Raw genomic sequence first — 19,128 nt, 5'->3', positions numbered from 1 at the left:
TTATCTGAAAATGAACATAAGAAAAAATATTGTTATGGTCGCAGACATGGTTGATTATTAACCTTTTAAATGTGGAGTTCACAAGGAAAAACTAAAAATCATTTTAATCAAAAATAAATCGTATCGAACCTCCCGCATAATATTACCGAAGAACACATAAACCCTGAAAAAATAAATAAAGTGAGGGTTAAAGCAGCAACACAAATATTTAGCCATAGTGTTGCAGAATACAACGAAAAATTTAGTAGCCAGGGGTGATCTGCCTGCTAAGTGTAAACATTTAATAGATTACTCTTTTGTTAGACAATGTTTTTGATAATTTAAATATAAGTACGTACCGAATGGTAAAATTTATAAAGGGCTAATCAAAAGGGCGTCACCACGCACTATGGCAAAAACCTTAGGAAATTTTAAAAAGCATTATACAGAAAAGACCGGCCAGGAGAAAAACATCTGCTAACTTTGAAAAAAATTCGCATTGAGATTGTGATGGAGCTGTTACAAAAAAACAGGACTTCACGAACAGCTTCATGCGAAAACCAGGCATCCGAAATAATTAAAACCCCTGTTGCACCAAGACCTCTGGATTCAATCCGCTATGACATTGTGGGTCATTTACCTATATTTACGACACAAAAATTGTAAATATAGGTAACACACACACAAGTTGCAGGTGCAAAAATTGTAAAAAGGGTTACACAAGTGTTTGTTGTGTCAATTGTAACCTTAGGTTGTGTACGATTGAGAAAAGAAATTGTTTTTATAACTACCATGTCATGTCAGCCTGATGGGTTTCAAATTCTTGTTCAGTTTTTAATAAAAACGTGTTTTTTTAAAAATGCAGGTTTTATTTATCGCTACGAAATAGAAGTCCCTTTTTTAATGTGTTCTTTTTTTGTTATGTTTGTTTACATACCGCCAAAGTAAAATTGTTGCGAATAAATCGCCTGATCGAATCGACCAGTTCATCTGTGACAAATTTAATAAAAACTATAGAGGGCTTGGAAACAATTTTGAAAGCTTATTCGCAAAGGCTTGGCTTCGATACACTATTACCCGAATGTCGAATACGACAAGTTGTAAAGATGGTCATAAACAATTGCCGAAACAACTACGATCCTAGCGATTATTTGACGCTAGATGAACAACTTGTAGGTTTTCGAGGACGATGCACCTTCATAGTGTACATACCAAATAAACCAGATAAATTCGGAATCAAGACTTTCATGGTTGTCATTTCCGTATGTTTACAATTTTGAGATATAATATGTTAAAGCGCAACCGGAAGGTCCGTTTCAGAAGTCCAACAAAGTAAACGACATGGTCTATAGAGTACTGGATCCACTTTATGATTTGGCCTGTAATGTATCAATGGACAATTATTTTACAAACCTGAACACTCAGAATTTTAACCAACAATGAAATAAGTCAGTTGATCAGCAAACATAACCCGTTCTACTATTTCATACTAAAGAATCTCTAACATTGTACTACACTCCATATGTATCTGCATTCTTTCAGACATCTGCCCGCAACGCCTCTGGAAAATTACTTCGTTTCGTATATAATAAACGACAACAGTTGCGTAGTCGTAGCATTATCGAGAGGGCCCGTTCACGTTCCTTGTCAAGAACATCATCTTCGTCATCGAATTCTGATGTAGCTCCATTAATACGATTGCCAGCAGCATCAGCAGGTAATGTATATTTTAATGAAAAGCGAGTTTGTATACTTTTACGGGTATTGCTGTTTTCAATTTAAATGATAAATGATTCCTTTCAGAATCCGACGAAGAATTAAGGAAGAAAGTCGCATGGCTGCGGAATTCCTTAGAGCCGCGGCACCTAGTGGAAGTGTCATTAAGAGTGAATACAAACTACTTGGCTGATGGCAGTGTTGTTGCCTAAAAACTAAAAAACTAAAAATTCAGCATCGGTTTCTTAGGGAAAATTGTTTGTTATCATGGATACTATCCCCAGGATTTTTTCGTTCACTAATTACCAGTCACGTTAGTCAAGTTAGTCTTTTATGTTGTGTTTTTTAGTGAATCATAAAGTACATAGGTTAGGGTTATTTATGGAATGCGAAGTGGTCAAGGTAAATTTCCATAAAACAGAGTGTATGTGCCAGCAAAGCTGTGGAAGCCTTTACATGATGTTTTATTCTATGAATAAAACTAACCCTAATTTGCTTTTTATGAATGCTTTGAAAAAATCACACATAAAAATAATTTTACGTGCAACCGAGTTGGTAACACCTCATATATGAAGACGAAACAATAACCTAAAAAGTTACCATTTAACAGCCATGCGACAAGAGAGACAAGTTACCAGCTGAACTTGGTGCAAAAAGGGAAAACGATGTTGTTATATTTGCCCTGCAAAAATTATCTATGGCTTCTGAACAGTGTTGTGATTATGCAAATGCAATGTCTGCTCTGAACATTGAAGAACCGCTGATCAAAGCTATTTTTATATGAATGTGTCCATATTGATTCTCAGACGCTTTTACTTTAAAAAATATATTATCAGTAGCGTTTAACTTTTAGCCTAAGTCATATGCTTAAAAACGATTAAAACTTTAATAAAATAAGGCTTGTATTTGGAGACCTCATCATTAGAAATGCTAATATACAAGTCTTCTATCATTGAACACAATCATAGTCTCATAGAAGGCTTGTATACTACTCAAGATGCGTTCTTGCTCAAGTGCTGCTATGCAAAACCACCAAAAAAAAAGACCAAAATATAAGAAACACACCGGAAAGAAATTTCAAACAAAATTTACTATCTACAGGAAATCAACGAAGACTTGTGAACGGGTATTTCAAAAAGCTTTTCTGCAAATTCTGGGCATAACTAAACATAGAATTCAGTATGTTATGAGGAAGTTTTCAGAAACAGGAGAACCAGTTAAGGAAAAAGAGGTGATCATAAATCGCACTTATTTATGCGTAAAAAAGAAGCAGTTATGACCTTTATCAACTTATTTCATGTAGATGAAGTACACTATTGTCGCGGAAAATCTCAAAGACATTACCTGGCAGCCAAATTAAGCATATGCCAACAAAAAAAATTGACCGTGATATCGTACCAGAAATGAATATTGTTAAAAAATTAGAATTGAAATTCAATACAAAAACTTATACTTTAAACAACGATGATTGTGGTAATGAAACATATTTTTCTTGATTTTCTTACTTTCTCATTAATTAGTACCCAAAAAAAATTCTTTAACCCATTGACCATCGAGCGGCCCGATCGGGCCGAGACACAATAGATTTTCTATTGTGTCTGTGATCCGAGGACTGACGGATTAAGAACAAAGAATAAACAATATTTTAGGTTTATTTCTATATAAAGAATGTAGGTGACTGATTTCTCTCAAATTCCACTGGAATATTTAAAACAACATAATCAACAGTACTCTGTTGGAAATCGAAAAACAGAAGAACAACCGGGCATACCTTTTAGCTTGAACATAGGCTATGAAGTTGCTGTTAACAACCAGGCTCCAGCCGCCGGTTATTTTATTTAAACCACACTTGCCCAATTGTAATCGGAGCTGATAATTGCGCAATATACCAGCTCATATTGCAAATGTCGATTATTATTTTTGTTATTACAACAGTATCTTTATTAGGCTTGAAGCATTATATCATTCTTTGTTTGGACTATTATTAAAACGAGATTTATAATAAGACTTACGAGATATTACGAGGTTTGTGGTGTTATAACGAGTAATACTCGCACAACCGGTCTTAAAAATACCATTCATTTCGATTTGAAAACAACATATAATTTATCACTAACGATTCAAGAACCAATATTAATGGATGAAACCATTAAAACAGATTTCACTTTGTATTGTATGGTAAAAATACAACTAACAATGCAGGATACAAAGTGAAATATTCAAAAACACGTTTCGGAACAATTTTACCACCTTATTTGCTATCACTTGATTTGAACGAACAAAAATGATTTAACAAACCTTTTTCACTCTATGCAAGGTTTCACAGTAATTTTGGTTAGAATAAATTATATTTGATGATCATCTTTTCCAATATTACAGTTTAGCAGTTTGCACAAATTGCGCTTTTGAATTTTAAGTGTCAACTGTCAAACCAAAAACGTCAGTACCATAGACTATTACATAGACTATCACAGCCATAGGTAAATACGTAGACAGAGAAACCAATAGACAAATTGATATCTTATGTCGCATTCACACAAGAAAAAGAGCAACTTATGCCGGTGTTGTGTAAAGAAATGAGAGAGAACGATAAATTTTTTTGTTTCACGCAGCGTGCCGCTTTTTTCAAGAATAGCAACCTACTTTGATAAACAAAGTTTGACAGCTAAATATCGTCTTCCATAAAAATATAGTTTTTACATGTTCTAAGTTACGTAATTCATGGTATGTTTGGTTTAGAATGATTTAGACTTACTGTACCCCTACCATGAGTTGACATAGTTAAATCGTCTGACGTAACTACAATAGTAAACGTGAATAGTTCACGAGATTATTTTCCGTGAATGACGTATCTATCATCGAATAGTTATAAACTATGACATATGTCAAAATTAGAACTCATGGTGCAAAAATTGTATGGTTACTACAGCGAGTGTAGTATAGTTTACTACAGTGCCACAAACTTATCTGACCCGGTGGCAAAAACTGGAACTACGTGCCGCCATTTTGAAATGTCACATTTTCACAGACTTTTCATACGGAATATTTTGTTTTTAAAAAAGAAAGCGACATCAGTGACACTGTCACCGGGTCAGATAAGTTTGTGGCACTATATACGTTATCTACTGTAGTATACTATAATGCACCTCATGGTAGGCTTTTTAGTTCTAATACGGCACACTAGGGGGTGCTGTACCAAATTTCATACAAACCGCTTACTACAATCGCTAGCGAGTATCGTGTGCGTAAACTCATGGTAGACCTACTGTTAATACCTTATAAAATAATACCATGGTGCGGTGTAGCGTTAAAGGGTGTAAAAGTGATAGTGGAACGAAAATGCCTGGATTGTCTTTTCACTCGTAAGTATACAACTCTTTATCAGTTTATAGGCCTTCATGATATTTCAGCGTGTTAATATATTGTGTATCACGTGCTGTTGACTTGAATACATTGTTTAAAAAACCACAAAAATAACAATTAAAAATTTTAACCTAAAAATTTTTGTGTTGCCAACTTTTCTACAAATTGTTACCCACTATTATGGGAAATAATAATATATATTCTGCAGTGTGTATTTAATTAAATATCTGAAATATTCAATGGCTTGTTCCAGTTTTCCTGAACCGGATAATTAACGACAAATTTGGATTGTAGCTACAGGATGAACAGATTGGAAACCAAAACCGAAGGTTAGAAAGTATTACGGCAATCACCACCACCGCGACGCTGCCCCGCCGAAGACAATGGACACTCTTGGTTCCAACATTGAACCGGAGGGACGTAGTTTAAGAGATAATTTAAATGTAATTTTTTTATTACAATAAATTATTATTAAGTAAATATCGTTTTTTTTGCGCCTTCGCGGGTCGGTCAATATAATTAACGAGTGTATCTGTTAATACTTTCGAAAATAAACATTCTTTTTTTTTATTTTATTTTATAAAAAATAATAAACAATCGAGTTTTCATCTACATTATCATTACATACACATTTTCATATGGGATTATGATAATGATACCCATCTAAAAGTAATATCTTTATTATATACTAGCTGCGCTCCGCGGTTTCACCCGCGTGGCTCCACTCCTTTTGGTCTAAGTGTTATGGTACAATATAGCCTACTATAGCCTTCCTCGATCAATGGGCTATCTAACACTGAAAGAATTTTTCAAATAGGAATCAAAGTAGTTCCTGCGAATATCCCTTCCCTCCTCACCTTCACCCCGTCCCGCACTACGCCTCCTCATTGTATTAAACAGTATACCTACTATTTTCTGTAAATTGACACTTAAAAATTCGTTATATCTTTTGAATGGAATATCGCGGACTTTCTTGTAGATATTGGTCCATTCTATAATACCGTAGAACATTTATTTGTTCTATTTTCAAAAGATTCCGCAGCGCACGCGATGACAGAATTTTTATTAAGGATACATTATTGCAATTTGGTAAGGATCTCTAATTTTTTTGAAAATGCAATATAGCCTATGTTGCTCAGTGAAGATGCAGCTTTCTCATGGTGAAAGAATTTTTGAAATCGGTCCAGTAGTTTATGCGTGAAAACCTATACATACATAATTACAAACATTTCCTCTTTATAATATTACATAGTATAAACATGTAAGTATGTAATGTGGATATCTCATTATTATCCACTTATGTTATGTGAATAATGATATTGAGAGATTTGTATCTTACAAATTGCGGGGTAAATTTTCCCTCACATGGTAACCCTAAATATTGTGACGTATTCTTTTTTATCTCTTTCTGCGACACGCATTGCCGGTGTCTATTGGATTCTCTGTCTACGGGTAAATACGATAACAGAAATAAGGAAAATGTTTGCGGACGAATAATTCTAGGCAGCACTGCACATTATCGTGAATTTAATTTTTATCACTAAAAAAATTAAAAATCTTAAAGATGAAACTGTTTTATTATTATTTAATTCAACTAAATTGTGAACAAAACGTCTTTTTTTAATAAAGAAAAAAAAAATTATAACTTCCCGCCATTTTACATCCGCAAAAAGGTCGTGTAAAATAAAAAGACGGTAACTATTTATTAATTTAATGCACTTTATGAATCGCCCTAGTATGAGTGATCATAGCGTACTTCTGTGTGAACGACGCCGTACAGAATTCGCAGTGGAAAGGCCGCTCACCTGTATGTGTCCTCATGTGATTCTGTAGAATACGATTTGTCTGAAAATAAAAATAATCCATACTTAATAAATGCGAAAGTAACTCTGTCTGTCTGTCTGTTACTCAATCACGCCTAAACTACTGAACCAATTTGCATGAAATTTGGTATGGAGATATTTTGATACCCGAGAAAGGACATAGGCTACCTTTTATTGCGAAATATGTACCACGGGCGAAGCCGGGGCGGACCACTAGTAATGAACATAAATAAAATCTTAATATATATATAATATATTATATATATAATCGTATAAGAGGTAGCGACGTTGACAAGAGAGCATTTTAGTATAGTTGGTTCTTTGATATACTGTTTCTCTTGCTATTTCGGTTAGAGTCCGGGCTGTCTGGCTGGCCGCAGTGGTTGCGTTTATTAGTACGCATCTTATCTGCACAGGAAAATATCCTGAATTTAAAGTCATTTTTTAACGCGTAATTTTTAATCTTTTGCCTATAAATAGATCCATGTTACATAATTTTTTTATTGCAAGACGTTTTTTTCGTTGATAAATAGGTGCCATACGCAATTTTTTATTTCAAAATAATTAAAATGTCATCGAAATAAGTGAAATTCCATCAACACGACGCCTTTAAGGTCTAATTTTAAACTTAAAAATGTAGCAAAAATTTTGAAATATTATCAATAAATGAATAAACATTATTAATTTGCAAGAAAAAGGTAAAATTACTCACATGAAAAGCTCTTCCACATATGGAACACATTTTCGTCTTTGGTTTTGGCAAACCATCGTGCGTGGTCGCCTTGTGTCCTCGGAGGCGATTTCCTGTTAGGAAATACTGCAAAAATAGTTATTTCTTTATTTACTTTAAGACTATTTATTGAATAGAGTCTGGCCAGCCAAAGCTGAACCCAGTGTTTTTTGTAGCGGCCACACTATGGAATGTCATCACTCATCATGGCGTTTCTGCCTAGTTAGATGTCAGTTTTGTTGAAAATGGTTCAAATCATTTGCTTTAATAACGTTTAAATCCTGCTGTGTTGTGTACCTAATGTACCTATATACTATGATTACCTTTAAGAATACCAAAAGTATTAAAATGTTTTTTTCCTACTAAAGCTGATGTTACATAGTCCATATTTTTTAAATTTTCCGCACTTTACTGGGTTCAGCTATGGCTGGCCAGACTCTAACTAGCTGTGCCCCGCGGTTTTACCCGCATTGCTCCTGTTGGTCTTAGCGTGATGATATAATATGGCCTATTCCTCGATAAATGGGCTATCTAACACTAATAAATTTAATAAGATACTTACTCGTACAGATAAATTATTGTGTCAATAATTTTAATTTGTGCTTGCTTTCCACGACAAAATACAAACGTACAAATTGTGAAATGACGTAAAAGTGAAGTCCCGTGTCCCCTAGTGGGGTAAGGGGCAGATGCATTATACATCTGTTTCACTTATCGATTTTCTTTAGGGACAAGTAGGTTAGACTACAGGCCCGTGTTGAAAAAATTATGGGTCTTTTGAACCACCTACCTATCTAGAACGATAGTAATATTACTCTTTAATATAGTAATAGTCAGAATTGATTCAGTAATAATTGCATGAAAAAGAAACAAACATCTATATATATCCATCTATCCTCACAAACTTTCGCATTTATAATATTAGTAGGAAGTAGAATAAAACCGACCGCCTCCTTGGTACAGTGGTTGACGCGTGAGCGTAGCACCGAGGGGTCCTGGGTTCGATTCCCGGTGGAGACTAAGAGAAAATATGTCTCGGTCTGGCGGGACACAGAAGGCTGATCACCTACTTGTCCCTAAAGAAAATCGATCAGTGAAACAGATGTATAATGCATCTGCCCCTTACCCCACTAGGGGACATGGGACTTCACTTTAGGTTAAAAACTCACTTTGTCACATAGTTCACAATAGTTTTTACTCTTCTTCAGGTGTACTAAATTATAATGATTATTCAATGTAGTCTTCTTATGGTACACTTTACCACATTCAGTACAGGGGAATCTGTAAAAAAAATATAAATAAAAACAATTAAAAAATTACAGTTTTAAAATCAAGTTTTTATGCGTATTATCTACTATATAAAAATAAGTCAGGTTTTCCTTCCTGACGCTATAACTCCAGAATGCACGAACCGATTTCCACGTTTTTGCATTCGTTGGAAAGGTCTCGGGCTCCGTGAGGTTTATAAATAAAAAAAAAAAAAAAAAATAAAAATCATTTATTGAGTACCAATACAGTGACATAAAATAATACAAACTCGACGATCGCCTCAACTAGGTATAAACCTGTGCTAGAGACGACCGACGCCTTCCACATTAGACTTAGCCATAGCCAGTATTGTACTATAGTCTATACAAATTTAAATTTCACTACACTATAAATAAATAAAAAATGCACAAAAACAAAAAATAATAAAGTACAAAGACCGGAATTAAAAACATTCAAATTTCAGGCATGCAATGTGTGTGTATGAGTATTTGAGTGTGAGTGCGAGTGCGAGTGTGTGCGTGTGTGTTTGTGTGTGTGTGTGTGTGTGTGTGTGTGTCTGTGTATGTGTGATTAATAAAATTATGATATGTGGTTCTTTTAAAGTGTTATACTTGCGCTTTCAGAAAATCTTCAGTTTCCCCGTAAGAGAGGGTAAGTAATAAGTTTGTTAGTTTGTTTTTCAGTTCAGTTAATGTCAAATTGCGAATGTTTAAGATTTTATTGATTTTGTTGTAAAGAAGTGGACCTAAGAAACCGTGGAAACGTTTAGCAGCTGCGGTGTGTACAAACCGCAAGTTAATAATTCTGTCCTTACGCCTCCTTACAATGCTTAATTCCTTCCAGTTCGTCTGCGTGTGAGTGGCAACAATACAGTTTAAGATGAAAAGCTTCCTAATGGAAAGAACTTTGCACTCGTTATAAAGAGTTGTAGTGGGATAATAGATAGGTTTTGACATCATTACTTTCAATACTGCTCTCTGTGCTCTTTCGACTTTCAGCATTTGTGTTTTAGATGCCCCACCCCACGATTGAATGCAATAAGAAAGTACCGATTGGCATATCGCAAAGTAAACTTTTTTTAAAACATCTTGATCAGCAATTGAGCGAAGCTTTTTAAATATGATCATAAGTTTTCGAATACGAGACGACAGTAGTTGAATATGGTGCTTCCAGTTGAGCTGATTGTCCAAATGTACACCTAGATATTTAACGGTGACAGTGCGTGATAAATGTCTGCATGTACATGCTTCATTACCGAAGGTGTTACACGTATGTGCTGTGATGGTGAGGTCCTTTGGCTGAGAAGACTTGTATAAAGAAAACGTTAAAAATTTGGTTTTATCTAAGTTTAATGTCAGAACATTTTCATTTAGCCATGCCATAACTCTTGAAAGGCCAGCTTCTGCTGATTGTTTAGCTGTCGTCCAGTCACTGCCACTAAAAACCAGGGCCGTATCATCAGCGAAAGTCACCACACGACCATTGGACAGAGATATATTACAGAGATCATTAATATACACTAAGAATAATGTAGGGCCTAGTACGCTACCCTGGGGCACACCATAGGTAATCGCACATTCAGAGCTAGTTAAATGTCCGATTTTGACAACCTGTTTTCTGTCCGTAAGATAACTTTTTAATAGTTGTAGTGCCAAACCTCTGACACCAGCTCTCTCCAGTTTCTTCAGGAGTATCGGTATGGACACGGTGTCAAAGGCTTTAGCCAAGTCCAAAAATATACCAATACAGTATTTTTTGCTATCAAGATTACTCATAATATGGTTGGTTAAGTCATTTACAGCGTCATTTGTGGACTTACCCCTAAGAAAACCATACTGGTGGTTGGAAAAGAATTTAGTTTTGTGAAGAAAACTGGAAAGCCGAGTATAAATAACTTTTTCTAAGATTTTTGACATTGTTGGTAAGATAGATATTGGGCGGTAATTATCAATTCGATCTGAGTCTCCAGCTTTATGAATCGGATGAATTAGGGCAATTTTGAATAATTCTGGAAACACTCCAGATCGCAAGGAGAGATTACATATGTGAACAAGGACTGGCATGAGAGATTCTTTACAAAGTTTGAAGATTTTAGAAGGTATGTTATCATAACCTGTAGCACATTCAGTTTTAATGCTATTTATTATATCACTTAATTCATATATATCAGTCTCTCTTAGACCCATAGAATCGCGGGGTGTTTGATAGTTATTACACTGTGGGTCGTTTACTTTTACGTTTACATCCTTTACGATATTTTCCGCCATGTTCTTACCTACGTTAACAAAAAAATTATTTATGTCATTAATATTTTGATTTTGCGTTAAGAGTTCTAAGTTGTCAGTTTTAGATGTTGTCATATTTGTGAATTCCTTTATCAGCTTCCAAGTTTGCTTGTCGTTCTTCTTACATTTACCTAATTCAGCTTTTTCATATGCATGCTTTACTTTTTTTAAAAGATTTCCACAGAAATTTCTGTAGCGACAATAGATTATTTGCAGAGATAGGTTACCAGGGTGTTTCTTAAGTTTCAAATGCATTCTATCTCTCGTTCTTATACAACGCAAAAGTCCCGGTGTAATCCATGGTTTTCTTGGTACAAAATTTCTGGAGATTACTTTGTATATCACATTGCTTTGGATTACATTTTGCAAAAATCTGGTGAGCGATTCGGAGGCAATGTTTACATCTGTTAACTGAAGGATATCAGTAAAGTTTTTTGATTTAATTTGATCTAATACATTATTATAATCTATCCTTTTGACAGTTACAGCCTTGGTTTTGTTAATTTTTAGCAAAGAAAAGGTGACTCTGGTGGCGAAACGGAGTTCGCCCGGTTTGCTAGTAGGTTATGTAAATTGCACATCACTACATAGTATAAAACAAAGTCGCTTTCTCTGTCCCTATGACCCTTTGTTTGCTTAAATCTTTAAAACTACTATCCTAGGAGGAGGATGGTTTTAGTATATAATTTATTAGGTTTTAGACAAAGCGGGCGGAAGCTTCGTATATAATATACAAAATTCTTGTGTTTCAGTGTTTGAAGCTAAACTCCTCCGGAATAGCTTGACCGATTCCCAATGAATCGATTAATTAAATAGGTCTTACCACAAAACAATTTAAACACAGTCTTACTTTAAACCAGGGATCTGTCACTTTAATAGTTGTCTATAGTGAAATACGACAAAACCAGATTAAAGAGAACCCTCGCTTAAAGTTAAACCCTGTCTAAAGTTTTTTGTGGTAAGACAGTATATATTTTTAACTATTTGAATTGAATAAAAAAAAAAATTTGACTGGCCGGTTGGTTTGGTTGGTAGTTGCCCTGCCTTCCAAGCCAGAGGTCGTGGGTTTGATTCCCACCCGGGGCAAATATTTGTGTGATGAACATAGATGTTTGCTTTGTGTCTGGGTGTTAATTATCTATATAAGTATTTATTTAAAATTATATATGTATGTTTATCAGACATCTGGTTTCCATAACACAAGCGAAAGCTTAGTATGGGATCAGATCGTGCCGTGTGTGAAAATTGCCCTGAAATATTTATTTATTATTATTTATTAATTACGCCACTAAAACCCACCTTTTCTGTACATGCTTCGTGCTCGTCATTAAGTGATTCTTCAACAAAAATTCGTTGTTGAAATAGAGATTGCATTCAACGCAATACGTTTCTTCAGAGATCGATTTAACATGAGCCGCCAAATTGTGCATTTTCAGTGCGGTTTTACTGCTGTATAATTTGTCGCATATATTGCATCTGTGCTCACTGTGACGTATTCTGTGGAAATTTCGAAATCATAGAGCATATATTAGATTACACACACACACTCACGCATTCACTCGCACACGCAGACTTACACTCGCTATAACAATAACTTATTATTGCCATTTTACTCATTAGATTAAGTACTTTCGATATCAATTATTTTTATTTTTTTATATCTGCAATAATCGCCCGTGCACATTTAACGATTATACCCGGTAGCCTATAGCCTTCCTCGATAAATGGGCTATCTGACACTGAAATAATCAAATCGGATTGCGCGTTCAAACAAACAAACTCTTCAGTTTTATATATCATGAATAGATCTTTGGTACTTACCCAATATGATGAATGAGTCTTTTCTTCGTCTTAAAACCGTTGCCGCAATAATCACATATGAAGCGCAAATGTATCCTAATATAATGGCTATTGCATTCTGTGCGATTGCTGTAAATTTCAATTTTTTTAATCAATACATATTATGTAGTATAAAACAAAGTCGGTGTCTCTGTCCCTTTGTATGCTTAAATCTTTAAAACTACGCAACGTTTTTGATGTGGTTTCTTTTAATAGATAAATAGAGAGTGATTCTCGAGAAAGGTCTTAGTATATAATTTATTGGGTTTTAGACAAAGCGGGCGAAGCCGCGGGCGGATAGCTAGTACACTATGTATTATAAGGCCCGTAATACAAACAAAACTTATACTAACAGAAGATACATAGCAAATTATACCATATCACAAACAAGGGGGCGTTCAAGTATTACGCAACGCTATTTGGGGGGAGCGAACCTTACGTTAAGATGCGTTACAAGGGGGGTTCAAAATTTTTCAATTTGCGTTTCCCGAATCAAATTAATAATTTTGTAGGATTTGAATCATTTTAATAGGCAACATTTGACAGTTCAACAAAATTCAACAACGTAACCTAGTGACGGCGACATAGAATAACATGATATTTCGTTTTGTTAGAACTGCACATTCGCTTAACTTTTTTCAATTACGATTTACGATTACATATTCATAATAATAATGACCGATACAAGTAATTTTAAGATTTGATTTTACTGATAAACCATTCTAAACATAATAAACAATTTCTGATTTAAAGGACTGACGTCGCTACAATTTTGTGTCAATAAACCTTTTTCCTTTTTAAATACCAGAGACGTTACTCTAAAAATCGAAATCTGACATCTAGAATCGAATGCATTGATTACTTGTGAATAAAAATCATCATAAATTAATAAATGCGTTGTTTTTTTTATTATTAAGATACTTGTGTTATTTTGCTCATTATATTCGTTTATTAAATTAACGAAAGAAAGTATGTTACTGGGACAGGGTTTCGCCTGATGAATTTTAAAATTGACATGTGTTTCAAGTTCGATTGACAAATGTTTCAAGTCCGTATCGATTAATTCACTTAAATCAATGTTTTTAAGCAGGATACCTCTCGTCGAAGATAAAATTGATAGTCGTCAAATGTTGCCTATTAAACTGGCTCGACTATAAAAGTGAATCATTCAAAAAATACTTACATAAACTGCAAATGACACTTTTTACATTGCACCACAGTTCTATGCTTTGAATTCAAGTGATAATCCAAATTAGTTGCCGGATGACATTCCATGCCACACACACAGCATATATATTTAGTTGTGTGTGTGTTCATGTGTGACAGTTTTCTAACTCTCAAGATTCGCTGCTTGCAAATCGAACAATCATAATCACCACTACCCTGAAAGTCACATATTTATACTTACTAATATTATAAAGTTGAAGAGTTTGTTTGAACGCACTAATCTCAGGAACTACTGGTCCGATTTTAAAAATTCTGTCGGTGTTAGATAGCCCATTTATCGAGAAAGGCTATAGGCTATAAAAGTGTTGATTGCTAATATTTTTAAAAATAATACATAAATGTTTGAGTACAACTTTGAGTAACTTATAAACTTAATATACCCTCAAGCCCGAGTCCCAGCAGTGGGAATGTATATGGGCTGATGGTGATAATTAAAAAAAGACGGGTTGCACTCCGGGAATGCCGGCAGAAGTGAAAACTTGATTATTAACGTTCAGCATGTTTGATATTTTGGAATGGTATCCGTCTTACGCATGGAATATAAGGGCAAAAAAAAAAACATCCGTCTTACGCTTTTTCGATCAGGCCACGTGTCCTGACGCGAGTTTTAGATTTTATACCCAACGCCGCTAAAGAAGTTTTCACTTCAAAAATTGAAATAATAATTAACTTACCTTAGAATGGAACTTCCTAACATGCTTATCATAATATTGTTTCTTAGCAAACCCAGATATACAAGTTTCACACTTATACGCCATATTTATGTAATTACGCGATAATTTCGCTTTTTCCCGCCACAAAGCTATCTCAGCGTCGTCCATAATAACTCTCTCGCATTTTTTACGCATTTTTATCATTTCCTCTTTACTATATTCCTTCACAGTGTATCGCACTTTATGGGATTTTGGGATTTTAGTATGGGATTTTGAACGTTTTCGATTAGGTGTTTTTTCTGCATCCTGTTTTTCCGAACGCAATTTTTTGCCATCGTCTATATCGTCTGTGTTGTCTTTGTCTATGTTTTCTATATTTTTATAATCCGTTTCGAAAGACAAGTCATTTTCGAAGTCGGAATTGTCACTTTTCTCAGTTTTAAATTCAATTGGTACAATTAATGGTTCGTCTACTGTTGATGTATTAACATCAGCTGCGATGTCTTCTTCTTTAAAATTATTGTCATTTTCTTCACTATGTCCAGCGTATATTACATTATTTGATATGTTTGTGGTAGATAATGTTGATAAGCAGATTTTTACCTGAAATTTTCAAAATATTTATTAACGGAATTTACAAGTAAGTTTACTTCATGCTGTGATCATTCTTTAGCAACTTGTACTACAGGAAATTATTACTCTGCATAACTATTACTACATCTAGTATAAAACAATGTCGCTTTCTCTGTCCCTATGTATGCTTACACCTTTGAAACTATGCAACGGATTTTGATGCGGTTTTTTTTAATAGATAGAGTGATTGAAGAGGAAGGTTTTGGTATTTAATTTATTTTATTGGATACTTAAAAAGTTCTAAATAAAGAACTGTAATATTAAAAATCAGATTCACAAAACGTTGTTCTGCCATGACCACATAGATTATGTTCTACTAGCATTCCGCCCGCGGCTTTGCCTGCTTGTTTAAACCCTAATAAATCATGAACTTAAAACCTTCTTCAAGAATCACTCTATCCGTTTAAAAAAAACCTCATCAAAATCTTTTGTGTAATTTATTTTTTATTTTAAGCTTAGTATGGGATCAGATCGTGCTGTGTATGATAATTATTGTCCTAAAATATTTATTTATTTTAAAGTTCTATGTATACACAGACGGGGAAAGTGACATTTTTTTGTACAGTGTTATTGTTTTGTACTATGTAGTGATTTCCAGATCTATCAAATATAAGGTTTCTTAAATGGTAGGTAGAAATATTTTTCCAAGGATATCTACTACATATATAAAAATAAGTCGGGTTTTCCTTCCCAACGCTATAACTCCAGAATGAACGAACCGATTTCCACGGTTTTGCATTTGTTGGAAAGGTCTCGGGCTCCGTGAGGTTTATAGCAAAGAAAAGGTGTCTCTGGTGGCGAAACGGAGTTCGCCCGGTTTGTTAGTATCATATAACGTAACGGCACCGGTTTCCGACTAGCCTCCTCTATCCGACCATTTTGATTTTTATTTGATAAAACGTTTAAAATACGCGCGACATGCGTGAAACTGAAGGCTTTCGATCCAATCACTTATCGTACGTCATCTGTCCAAAATTGGGTTTCAAATTTTAACCGACATTTCGTCAATCCAAGAAAAGCTAGGCGAGGGTGTAGTTTGTATTGGATTGAATGCGAAAAAAACATAAAATGGTGAAAATAAACATTTGGATTTTTACGCTAAATACTCTGGTAAGTTTGTGGTTAATTTACTTTAAACGTTTTATTGGTGTTTTAAATTATTAATTTTAAAATATACATGCAAAGATAGCGTGTTTTTATAGGTTTTTTTGGACAAATAATTATGGACGGAATGAGGAGCTTGTCAAAATAACAACATTCCGAAATCCGACCGAATCGGTCGGTAAAAGGAATTTCGCACTTTTTAAAAGAAGGTAATTTTCTATTATGCATGTTGTTTTGTGGAGGTTTCGTATTAAGTTATTTATTCTAAACGCTATGCTTACATACAACACCTGTATGCGACCAATGCTAACTTTAATGGATTATTTGTAATATTCGTTTTAACTGACACTCTTTTTTGATTTTTTTGTTATTCATTTACAAAGACCGGTCTGGTTTAAAAACCCTATATTTTACGTTTATGACACATAATTGCATAACTACGAAATTGTGAGATCTTTATAAGTGTACATATGAAATAGAAATGAATTGAAAATGAATATCAATTTCGGTTTAGAGGCTTTATTACGCAAATGTAGGTTTGGTCGGAATCTAGGTGCGATATAATTCCCTGTTTCCGTCCAACTGGGTTGCTTTTGCTTGCGCTGTGCTTGAGTGAAATTGCATGCGTTTATTTCAGGTCATCATCATGAGTGATAAAAAAGAGGCTGAAGTATTCTCATTAGCTAAAATAATTCTTTGGGTGAAATGGATTTTAGAATTGGGCAAAGTAGTCAATGGGACATTCTAAATTAGTGTGGATGACCAGTGAGGCATTTTATGAGTTTGAGTTTGAGTAAATGTAATTTTAAACTACTACAGTCTAACATAGAGTTAGTTTTTGTTATTATAATAAATGCTCAAATATTATTTAAAACTAGCGGTCCGCCCCGGCTTCGCCCGTGGTACATATTTAAAATTTCTCTCCATAAGAACCATCCTCGTACTTCAAGTAATATAATAAAAAAAGAATTATCGAAATCGGTCCACGCGTGATGCAGTGAAAAGACGAAACGGGTTTTTACGAATTTCCATTGTATTTCTATTATCATAAAGTTGATTTTAGTAGAAAATATTTGGCTGGTCGGAATCTAGCTACTCAGTGGTCGGAAACACGTGTATTTGTACTCAGTCGGTCGGAAAATGGTGCTTTCAGTTAATTTCCAGTCGTGACAGTTAAAATCCAAATTTAGGTAATAAAAAGCCATTATGAAATACAATTATGTGCATATTTTAAAATATAAGTTCGTAATCTTTCATAATATCATTTTTTCTTATGACCTCTAGAGTATTTAATTTATCTTTTAAAGGATTCATTTAGCCGTATCAATCAGTGGTCGGAATTCGGTGCCATTACGTTACATTAGGTTTACTTACTTTTTTAAACTTATTCAAGCCTTCATTTAAGTAACTATTGGCCTGTTGAACTCTCTCTCGAAACTTGTGTATTGTTCGTAATACAGCATTACATTCCCAGCAGAATAGAGGGTTTTTGGATAGCTGCGGACAAATAAAAAAAACCTTTACAGAAAATTACCTTTATAGAAAATTGTAGAATTCTTTCATATGTATTGTACATATGAAAGAATTCTACACTTTCCAAACATGGCTTTGGCCCCATTAAAAAAAACGTTGTTCCCATTCCCGTGGTAAGTATTTCCGGAATAAAACCTATCCTGTGTTAATCCAAGTTACTCTGTGTGTGCTAAATTTAAATGTTTTTGGTTCAGTAGTATTTGTGTGAAAGAGTAACAAAATTTAGAATAATGAAATATGAAAATGATTAATGAAATTTAGAATGAACGAAGATTCAAGTTAGAGGGAGGCAGACAAAGAAACACGCGCACAAATATACCAAAATGTGTCAAAACAACTTTTCGTCTAATTTTTTCCGTACAGCCCCTTTCGCAGCGCGCGATACGGAACTAAGTTCCAATAAACTTTGACATATATTTTTATCAATTCTTACCTTGCTGGAAGCTTCACAAATAAAAAGATTAACGTAAATATCATAATATTCTCCGACATCTGTGAGTTTTCTATCCGTCGACAAACAACCCTCGCAGAAAACGATAGGTTTTATACAATTTGTCATAATAACTTGATAATGCGTCTAAACTAACTTTAAATTAGATATAATTAGATTATATGTCTCGTCGTTTGAATTTGACAATTGACATATTTGATTTTTGTAAAGCCCCATCCACACGCTTGACAAACAATGGCAAACAGCCGTTTTCCAATTACAGCACTAGAGCGCATTGTGCGGCATAATGCTTAACGTTGAATGTTCCAACTACAGCAACGCTTCGCACAATCGAGCACAAGAAAAAGTAATGCGCGTGAATTGATGCGTACAATCGATTTATCGTTAGTAATTATTAATTGTTGGAAAAAAATTTAAAGCTTTCGTTTCATTGTAGTTTTTTCGAAATAATCAAAGTTAATTCAAATTGTGTTAAAAAAATAAATATAAGTATGGACGAAGGTACAAACATTGAAAAAAATGT

The 19,128-nt window shown here is 34.3% G+C and overlaps 1 protein-coding gene across 2 annotated transcripts; it reads right to left on the bottom strand.

Annotated features, from left to right (window-relative positions):
* Positions 1–6,740: 6,740 nt before the first annotated feature.
* Positions 6,741–18,748, bottom strand: LOC149475203 (zinc finger Y-chromosomal protein 1-like). Of its 2 annotated transcripts, none has more exons than XM_089713606.1 (9): positions 18,588–18,748; positions 17,996–18,118; positions 14,906–15,487; positions 14,188–14,387; positions 12,987–13,094; positions 12,465–12,662; positions 8,781–8,892; positions 7,594–7,698; positions 6,741–6,903 (listed from the first exon to the last, which is right to left on the bottom strand). In XM_089713606.1, exons 1-9 carry the CDS (start codon positions 18,711–18,713, stop codon positions 6,769–6,771), a joined length of 1,689 nt encoding a protein of 562 aa, XP_089569732.1. In that variant the 5' UTR covers positions 18,714–18,748; the 3' UTR covers positions 6,741–6,768. The 2 variants fall into 2 exon arrangements, with proteins under 2 accessions (XP_089569732.1, XP_089569733.1); XM_089713607.1 differs by having other exon boundaries at positions 7,594–7,685.
* Between the last annotated feature and the right edge of the window lie 380 nt (positions 18,749–19,128).

Source organism: Colias philodice, chromosome 31, assembly GCF_061535455.1.
Source record: "Colias philodice isolate Cphi_HAF_F1 chromosome 31, ilColPhil1 Martin Lab GWU primary, whole genome shotgun sequence".
NCBI lineage: Eukaryota > Metazoa > Arthropoda > Insecta > Lepidoptera > Pieridae > Colias > Colias philodice.
This window is presented reverse-complemented; position numbering and strand designations above follow the sequence as displayed.